At 49.4% G+C, this 9,781-nt stretch overlaps 2 protein-coding genes across 2 annotated transcripts; both read right to left on the minus strand.

Moving 5' to 3' along the window:
* Positions 1-2,722: 2,722 nt before the first annotated feature.
* LOC139472645 (uncharacterized) lies at positions 2,723-6,813 on the minus strand. The gene is made up of 4 exons (XM_071255112.1): positions 6,789-6,813; positions 5,668-6,234; positions 4,465-5,031; positions 2,723-3,939 (listed from the first exon to the last, which is right to left on the minus strand). The coding sequence occupies exons 1-4, from the start codon at positions 6,811-6,813 to the stop codon at positions 2,723-2,725; spliced, it is 2,376 nt and encodes a 791-aa protein (XP_071111213.1).
* Positions 6,814-8,177: 1,364 nt separating this feature from the next.
* Positions 8,178-8,780, minus strand: LOC139472826 (ATP-dependent RNA helicase glh-2-like). Its single transcript, XM_071255302.1, has one exon. It carries the CDS (start codon positions 8,778-8,780, stop codon positions 8,178-8,180), a length of 603 nt encoding a protein of 200 aa, XP_071111403.1.
* Between the last annotated feature and the right edge of the window lie 1,001 nt (positions 8,781-9,781).

A 9,781-nucleotide genomic window follows, 5' to 3' on the forward strand; every position in this document is an offset into this window, starting at 1 on the left:
GTTTATAGTATATACTCTTTGGACTCGACTCTATACTTTCCCTCGACTTTTGTATAAAAGGATCCTTAAGTGTCTTTTCGACCGTTGAAACTATCAAATTGGTAGTGCGTATGTATGGTTTATGTAACACTTCAGTGAGTCCAACATCGTTTAGTATGTAATGTAGCGATACAAAAAATGTGATATTTTATGCATGCAATTTTGGCAACTCAGTTTGTGTCAGTAGGTTATCATACTTTTAAACAGTTTAATATAAATTGGTCAAGTTCTCCACATACCATACAATTTCGCATTTAATTTCTTAATCGGGCTGCAAGTTTCAAGAATTTTAAGAGTATTTTTTCTATTACTTCTAATTTTCAAAACCCCATTCATCTGAACAATATTAAAGTTTTGGAGCAGCCATTATATCAAAAGCAATTAGAAGACAATCGCATGGTAAGTTTATATTTCTGGCGCTTTTTAGGTCATCACTTTCGCTGCGTTTTCAATCAAAGCTTTTATTCCCACAGCATTTTATTTTTCAATGTAATATTATTCCTTGGTTGGTATGGGTATCTTCTTTTTTCTAGGGGCCCTTTACTTATAAAAATATTACTTTTGATGATTTAGCTTGTTCACCTAAAAAAATTAAACCTTGGTTTTAGATACACACACTTCAAAAAAGAAACACACAGGTAGTATTGAGTTCATTGAATCTGACTACACCAAAAATCCGGCTTATCAATTTGATATATGCTAATTGGAAAATATTGGTGGCCTGATATTCGACAAACGGTGTGTCAAAACGAAGCCATAGTCGATTTGCAATGTCTTAAACGGCATTGTTTTCACACTTTTTCAACAATGTCATGGAGGAAAACAGTAAAGCAAATGCACGTGCATGTTAGGGCATTCGTAACTCGTGGTAGAGGCTATAACAAAGGCAAGCATAAGCGAATAATTTGTAATTCAATTGTCAACATTTTTCAAGTTCGAGAATGCAGAGACTCAGCGCCGCCAATCGGGACATTGCCATAGGACGTATCCAAAGAGGGGGTCGTCTGTTGCACTCCTCTTCAACCTCCGCCACAGCAGCATTTGTCGCCTTTGTGACCGATACACACAGTTCAATTCCTTTGCAGACCGTCCGACCAAGAGTAACCAACCCTGCACAGGATCGCTACATTCGACTGTTCCACCTACGTCATCGCAATGCTACAGCTACGGAGACTGCAGGACGCATACCTGGTTTTAGGGGTATATCGGACCAGACTGTTAGGAGCATTCTTCGCGAGGCTGGAATCCGACCCAGAAGACAAGTTAACGTCCCTGTTTTGCAACAGATCCATCGACAGCGACGCTTGCGTTGGTGCCATACCTCACAGCCTTGGAATAAGAGAAACTGGAGACGGGTGTGGTTTAGCGATAAATCACGATTTCTGCTTCACCGGCGAGATGGTAGACACGACAAATTCGGTGTGCGTGTGCGTGCGTGTGCGCGTGTGCGTGTGCGTGTGCGTGTCCGACACAACAAAATTTGAATTGGTTGTGGTTAAGGGAATTTTGACAGCAAATCGATACATGAATCAAATTCTTCAACCTAACCTTCTTCCAATCATTTGACGCCGGAGAGAGCCGTTTCAACAGGACAACGCTCCACCGCACGCATCTCGCATTTGTCCATCTTTAGAAAACGAAAGAAAACATTTTTTACACAGATTCATTGAACCCAATATGCATAAAATGAATTTTCTTTGCAATAATTCACGACTAGGAACATTGAGAAAACTGTCAAAATTATGTAAAATCATCATGTCATTGTTTAAACCTATCAAGTAACTCTCCCTCTTTTTGAATTGCACATATATTGCTACCATAGTAAATCTGAATAAATATGAATGCATGCTCGGCCAAGATGTTTTTGTATGTATTCTATATTTATAGGTGTTCACTTCAAAAATCACACTAATACTTTTCAAATGAAAACAATTCCATCTTTGAATTTTTGTCTATTTTATTCTGTTTCATGAGTATTTCATGTCAATGCATGTCATTTCATCCCATTTCATGTCATTTCATGTCATTTAATTTCATTTCACTTCATTTCATTTCATGATTGACTGCAAATAAAGCAAAGATACCATTACTTTAGATTGTAAATACAAATAAACTATACTCAAAAACATTTCTTTGCAAAAGAACGTTGATTTTAGGACACATTAGGAAATTAATGGTAATTACAAAATGTTATTTACCAGAAGCAATGTAATTAATTCAAATACATAATATCACAATTATACATCCAAAACTAACGATATTAGTTAAAATGCAGTTGTTGACCACTTTCATCAACTCATGTGGCTACCTAGCCAGCTGCCTTGCGGCTCTGTGCACGCCTTTCATGCCTTGATTACATGCATCTATAAATAGACTAGTGCACAGCGCACCCTACTGGGCTTAAAAAAATGAAAATAGTCTACCTTGATACCCAACTGAAGCATCATAAAATGAAGACATCTTTTAAGTGTATGACCATTACAGTAATGATATAGCTTTATAATAAATGTTGCGAATTTGGAAAGTCAGGGGCCGTGAGTCAGTGATGGAGAGTGGTGGGTCAGTGATGGGGAGTGGTGGGCCAGTGATGGGGAGTGGTTGGTCGGCCTTGGGGACATCATTTAAGTGTATGACCATTACAGTAATGATATAGCTTTATAATACATGTTGCGAATTTGGAAAGTCAGCGGCCGTGGGTCAGTGATGGGGAGTGGTGGGTCAGTGATGGGGAATGGTGGGCCAGTGCTGGGGAGTGGTGGACCAGTGATGGAGAGCAGTTGGTCAGTCTTGGGGAGTGGTGGGCTAGTGATTGGGAGTGGTGGGTCAGTGATGGAGAGTGGTGGGACAATGATTGGGAGTGGTGGGTCAGTTTTGGAGAGTGGTTGGTCAGTGATGGGGTGTGGTTGGTCAGTGATGGGGAGTGGTGGGCCAGTGATGGGGAGTGGTGGGTCAGTGATGGGGAGTGGTGGGTCAGTGATGGGGAGCGGATGGTAAGTCTTGGGGAATATTGGGCCAGTGATGGGGAGTGGTGGGCCAGTGATGGGTAGTGGTGGGTCAGTTTTGGAGAGTGGTGGGTCAGTGATGGGGAGTGGTGGGTCAGTGATGGGGAGCGGATGGTAAGTCTTGGGGAATATTGGGCCAGTGATGGGGAGTGGTGGGCCAGTGATGGGTAGTGGTGGGTCAGTTTTGGAGAGTGGTTGGTCAGTGATGGGGTGTGGTTGGTCAGTGATGGGGAGTGGTTGGCCAGTGATGGGGAGTGGTGGGTCAGTGATGGGGAGCGGATGGTAAGTCTTGGGGAATATTGGGCCAGTGATGGGGAGTGGTGGGCCAGTGATGGGTAGTGGTGGGTCAGTTTTGGAGAGTGGTTGGTCAGTGATGGGGTGTGGTTGGTCAGTGATGGGGAGTGGTTGGCCAGTGATGGGGAGTGGTGGGTCAGTGATGGGGAGTGGTGGGCCAGTGATGGGGAGCGGATGGTAAGTCTTGGGTAATAATGGGCCAGTGATGGGGAGTGGTAGGCCAGTTTTGGAGAGTGGTGAGTCAGTGATGGGGTGTGGTGGGTCAGTTTTGGAGAGTGGTAGGTCAGTAATGGGGAGTGTTGAGTCAGTGATGAGGAGTGGGGGACAGTGATGGGGTGTGGTGGGCCAGTGATGGGGAGTGGTGGGTCAGTGATTGGGAGTGGTGAGTCAGTGATGAGGAGTAGGGAGCAGTGATGGGATTGGTGGGCCAGTGATGGGGAGTGTTGGGTCAGTGCACGTGATTGGGAGTGGTGGGTCAGTGATGAGGAGTAGTGGGCCAGTGGTGGGCCAGTGATGGGGAATGGTTGGTCAGTGATGGGCAGTGGTGGGTCAGTGATGGGGAGTGGTGGGTCAGTGATTGGGAGTGGTGGGTCAGTGATGGGGTCTGGTGGGACAGTGATGGGGTGTTGTGGGTCAGTGATGGGGAGTTGTGAGTCAGTGATGAGGAGCAGTGGGTCAGTGAAGAGGAGTGGTGAGTCAGTGATGGGGAGTGGTGGGCCAGTAATGGGGAATGTTGGGTCAGTGATGGGGTGTGGTTGGTCAGTGATGGGGAGTGGTGGGTCAGTGCACGTGATTGGGAGTGGTGGGTCAGTTCATGGGAGTGGTGGGTCAGTGATGGGAAGTGATGGGTCAGTGATGGGGAGTGGTGGGCTAGTGATTGGGAGTGGTGGGTCAGTGATGTAGAGTGGTGGGACAATGATTGGGAGTGGTGGGTCAGTTTTGGAGAGTGGTTTGTCAGTGATGGGGTGTAGTTGGTCAGTGATGGGGAGTGGTGGGTCAGTGATGGGGTGTGGTGGGCCAGTGATGGGGAGTGGTTGGTCAGTGATTGGGAGTGGTGAGTCAGTGATGAGGTGTAGGGAGCAGTGATGGGATTGGTGGGCCAGTGATGGGGAGTGTTGGGTCAGTGCACGTGATTGGGAGTGGTGGGTCAGTGATGAGGAGTAGTGGGCCAGTGGTGGGCCAGTGATGGGGAATGGTTGGTCAGTGATGGGGAATGGTTGGTCAGTGATGGGGAGTGGTGGGTCAGTGATGGGCAGTGGTGGGTCAGTGATGGTGAGTGGTGAGTCAGTGATGGGGAGTGGTGGGTCAGTGATGGGGTCTGGTGGGAAAGTGATGGGGAGTGGTGGGACAGTGATGGGAAGTGGTGAGTCAGTGATGAGGAGCGGTGGGTCAGTGAAGAGGTGTGGTGAGTCAGTGATGGGGAGTGGTGGGCCAGTGATGGGGAATGTTGGGTCAGTGATGGGGAGTGGTGGGTCAATGATTGGGAGTGGTGGGTCAGTGATGGGGTCTGGTGGGACAGTGATGGGGTGTGGTGGGTCAGTGATGGGGAGTTGTGAGTCAGTGATGAGGAGCTGTGGGTCAGTGAAGAGGAGTGGTGAGTCAGTGATGGGGAGTGGTGGGCCAGTGATGGGGAATGTTGGGTCAGTGATGGGGAGTGGTGGGTCAATGATTGGGAGTGGTGGGTCAGTGATGGGGTCTGGTGGGACAGTGAAGAGGAGTGGTGAGTCAGTGATGGGGAGTGGTGGGCCAGTGATGGGGAATGTTGGGTCAGTGATGGGGTGTGGTTGGTCAGTGATGGGGAGTGGTGGGTCAGTGCACGTGATTGGGAGTGGTGGGTCAGTTCATGGGAGTGGTGGGTCAGTGATGGGAAGTGATGGGTCAGTGATGGGGAGTGGTGGGCTAGTGATTGGGAGTGGTGGGTCAGTGATGTAGAGTGGTGGGACAATGATTGGGAGTGGTGGGTCAGTTTTGGAGAGTGGTTGGTCAGTGCACGTGATTGGGAGTGGTGGGTCAGTTCATGGGAGTGGTGGGTCAGTGATGGGAAGTGATGGGTCAGTGATGGGGAGTGGTGGGCTAGTGATTGGGAGTGGTGGGTCAGTGATGTAGAGTGGTGGGACAATGATTGGGAGTGGTGGGTCAGTTTTGGAGAGTGGTTTGTCAGTGATGGGGTGTAGTTGGTCAGTGATGGGGAGTGGTGGGTCAGTGATGGGGTGTGGTGGGCCAGTGATGGGGAGTGGTTGGTCAGTGATTGGGAGTGGTGAGTCAGTGATGAGGTGTAGGGAGCAGTGATGGGATTGGTGGGCCAGTGATGGGGAGTGTTGGGTCAGTGCACGTGATTGGGAGTGGTGGGTCAGTGATGAGGAGTAGTGGGCCAGTGGTGGGCCAGTGATGGGGAATGGTTGGTCAGTGATGGGGAATGGTTGGTCAGTGATGGGGAGTGGTGGGTCAGTGATGGGCAGTGGTGGGTCAGTGATGGTGAGTGGTGAGTCAGTGATGGGGAGTGGTGGGTCAGTGATGGGGTCTGGTGGGAAAGTGATGGGGAGTGGTGGGACAGTGATGGGAAGTGGTGAGTCAGTGATGAGGAGCGGTGGGTCAGTGAAGAGGTGTGGTGAGTCAGTGATGGGGAGTGGTGGGCCAGTGATGGGGAATGTTGGGTCAGTGATGGGGAGTGGTGGGTCAATGATTGGGAGTGGTGGGTCAGTGATGGGGTCTGGTGGGACAGTGATGGGGTGTGGTGGGTCAGTGATGGGGAGTTGTGAGTCAGTGATGAGGAGCTGTGGGTCAGTGAAGAGGAGTGGTGAGTCAGTGATGGGGAGTGGTGGGCCAGTGATGGGGAATGTTGGGTCAGTGATGGGGAGTGGTGGGTCAATGATTGGGAGTGGTGGGTCAGTGATGGGGTCTGGTGGGACAGTGAAGAGGAGTGGTGAGTCAGTGATGGGGAGTGGTGGGCCAGTGATGGGGAATGTTGGGTCAGTGATGGGGTGTGGTTGGTCAGTGATGGGGAGTGGTGGGTCAGTGCACGTGATTGGGAGTGGTGGGTCAGTTCATGGGAGTGGTGGGTCAGTGATGGGAAGTGATGGGTCAGTGATGGGGAGTGGTGGGCTAGTGATTGGGAGTGGTGGGTCAGTGATGTAGAGTGGTGGGACAATGATTGGGAGTGGTGGGTCAGTTTTGGAGAGTGGTTGGTCAGTGATGGGGTGTGGTTGGTCAGTGATGGGGAGTGGTTGGCCAGTGATGGGGAGCGGATGGTAGACCTTCCAAGCAATAGGTTATGTGACTTCTAATGTGCATCATGAGCTGCCTAAAGTGTGCCACTAGTGGTATAAGCTCACAGCAGTGATATATGTCTGTATAAAATACAATAAGGAAGACATGGCTCCATTCGCTCCAGTATAGAGGTCATGTTTTCTGGGCTTGCATTCTATCAGTAAATAATGATATTTAGACACTTACAGGTAAGCTCAATATAGGTTGCCATAGGTAATTACGCTCAGTGTATAGTTGAAGAATGGCATGTTCATACAGTGAGTCAGTGAGAGTGATATTTCAAGAGGAAGCAGGCAATATCTATTATACACTTCTGAATTCTTAATCTATATAGTTTTTAAAAAGTAAAAGCAATGTTTGTGACATGTTTACAAACTTGGATACACTATTCCCCGGACTGTTGGCTGCCTGCCACATGCCATGCCCTGACGCGGTATGTATATACATCGGGTGTGGACCACGGTGATTCAAAGTGGCTGAAAGTGATTCAGTATCCTATTAACCTGCTTAACACTGCATACATTCGAGTGAGTAAGTTGGGTTTAAACAGTATTCCAGTTATATCACGGCGTGTCAGCTTGAGGTGTGAGGAAGTGATGCAGGTCTCAGACGTTTACCACTTCGGTGAAACCCACGAGCACGGGTATGGTGCTGACAAACCTAGAAACATAATCGGGTCGAACTAGGATTCGAACCCACAATCATAGGTTTCTGGCGTGCCCAAGGGACGCAACTCTGCACAGCGAATCGCCCCTCGTAACCCCGGAAGCGTCATTAACACTTCTAACACTGTACAGTAGACATGATATTCCAGTCCTGTGTTTCAAATGGCAGCAAGAAGCGTCATTAACACTTCTAACACTGTACAGTAGACATGAGTAGTTGTAAGCATCAGTGCAGAACCGCCTCAGGATTATGGAACCGCCTCAGGATTATGGAACCAAGATGGCGGCACATCCGTTTCCGGTCACGTGACCTGTGCAGTGCATGATAGGTACCTACGCGTGCCTCCAAGATGACGTCACTTCCGTTTCCGGTGGCGTGCGCCTCCAAGAGGGCGGCGCTTCCGTTTCCGGTGGCGTGCGCATCCAAGAGGGCGGCACTTCCGTTTCCGGTGGCGCACGCCTCCAAGAGGGCGTTGCCTCCGTTTCCGGGGAGAAGGAGGGGGAAACCCGGAGAAGCGCACGTAAAAGGTGAACGGGATCGACATTGAAAGAAGCGCGTCAAAAATCGTTTGTTGTTGTTGTTGTTGTTGTTGTTCTAAACATAGACGGGGTGGCGGTGGTGAAGGGAGGGAGGGAGGGTGATGGTGGTGAAGGGAGGGAGGGAGGGAGGGAGGGAGGGAGGGAGGAAAGGAGGAGGAGACGGGTTCATGGTTTGGTTTGGAGGGTCGTCAAAGCAAAGGAGGAAAGTTGTCTTTCGGGAGAGATGGGTGGCCCTGAAAAGGGCCGTTGGAAAACAAACTGGAAACTGGAAACGACAGGAAACGGCAGGAACACTGGAACACTGGAACACTGGAAAAACTGCAAACGATGGGACACTGGTAAAAACAGTGGGGGCAGCATGGCCCATGCGTTAGTCACTTTGTTCAGATGATTTATCTTCTTCATCCTCTACTTCCATCTCATCCTCGCACTGAAGGTGTCGTCGGCGCTTTGAAGCGTGTTTTCTTGAGGGGCTTCTGTCCCGTTTTCTTTTCTCTAGACGAGGTGTGACGCCTGCACGGAGTTGTGTGAGGCATTCTTTTAGGTCGAGGACATCGACGTGCATGTCTTCGTTGAGATGAAGCACTTGTGTCACGGGTGTCACGGGTGCCACGGATGCCACGGGTGTCGACGTGGACGGTGTTGCTGGCGTTTTCTTTCGACTGGGTTCTGGGCAATCTGCAGCGAAATGACCCAGGGCTCGACAGTTGTAACAGCGGTCCAGGCGATGGGGAGTCTTCTTTCGACTGGGTTCTGGGCAATCTGCAGCGAAATGACCCATGGCTTCACAGTTGTAACAGGGGCCCAGGTTCCGATTCTCCTGCTTCTCTTGACTGTTCATCTTCGGACAGACATAGTGACGGTGACCTTGATGGTGACACTGGAGGCATGTCACTACAGGGCAGTACAGGTAACTGTGACTGTCGGTCTGGCACTTCATACAACTGTATCGAGCTGACACGATGGGTTTCATAGAATGCAGTGTGTGTGTGAGTGGCTTCGCTCTTGTTTTGTTTTTATAGGAGAGGCACTGACACCCTGCTTCCTGATTGGTTCCCCAGGCAGCGCCCCCGATTGGTTCGTTCCGGGGCCTGGCCTGCACCTCGGTTTTCCAAAACGGACCGACCCCTGTGTTTCTTTTCCATAGGAAATGGATTTTACCATGGGAGAGAAAGCACAACCCCGGTTCGACCATTCAGAGTCCCGCATGACCCGAGCACGGTCTCTGATTGGTCGACAACCCAAACCTCTGATTGGTCCGATTTCGATCCGGTTTTTTTATCGGGGTGTGCATTTCGATCCTGTTTTTTTTTTTTTCATCCTACAGACCACACAACACGACTATGGGTTTTTAAAAAAAATTTAATCCCCCTGCTCACATGAACCAACACCACAAAACAAAAAGTCACAGGATGAGGGGCGTCCCTGTGATTTTTGTGAACACGAGGCGGGGTGGTGACCACGGGGGTGACCACGAGGGTATGAACGTCTGTACACTTTGAAAAAAGAAACTTTGTCACTTGGGGTGAACAAGACACTCGACTCTTCTCTTCCGTGCTTCTTGGGACACCAAACGTCTGTATTTTTCGTTCACTTCTCCATCAGGACAAAACACCCACAAGTATTCGCAGGGGACTTTGGCGTGCTTCAGATGTTCTTTCCAGGGTTGGTCTGTGGCTTCCCATTGGCGGAGTGCCACACCGCAGCAATAACAGGTCACACAGTCACCTTGTCCTGGATAGAAATAGCCAGCCATGGCCATGTCATACGGGGTCTGGGTCATCTGTTTAGGCCACGTTTTAAAAGACCTCAGACGTTCTTGAAATGAATCATAGTGAGGATGAGAAGGATAACACAAGGTGTAAGAAGGAAAAGGTCCCTCCAGAATGTCACTGAGTCGCCATGTGTCGTCCCTAAAGAGGGGATGTTTTCTCGCTTCTTGTTCTCTCGCCTTTTCAGACACCCACTCGGAAT

Source organism: Haliotis cracherodii, unplaced genomic scaffold (assembly GCF_022045235.1).
Source record: "Haliotis cracherodii isolate W230 unplaced genomic scaffold, xgHalCrac1.p SCAF_25, whole genome shotgun sequence".
NCBI lineage: Eukaryota > Metazoa > Mollusca > Gastropoda > Lepetellida > Haliotidae > Haliotis > Haliotis cracherodii.

Bases quoted from the DNA above. Each gene is read 5' to 3' on its own strand.
- LOC139472645 (XM_071255112.1), bottom strand. From the start codon at position 6,813: ATGGCAACCTATATTGAGCTTACCT. The intron at 6,235-6,788 runs GTAAGTGTCTAA...CTGTCCCACCAG, and splicing joins AACCTATATTGAGCTTACCT to ACCCCATCACTGACCCACCA. The intron at 5,032-5,667 runs GTGCACTGACCC...CTGTCCCACCAG, and splicing joins GACCCACCACTCCCAATCAC to ACCCCATCACTGACCCACCA.
- LOC139472826 (XM_071255302.1), bottom strand. From the start codon at position 8,780: ATGAAACCCATCGTGTCAGCTCGATACAGTTGTATGAAGTGCCAGACC.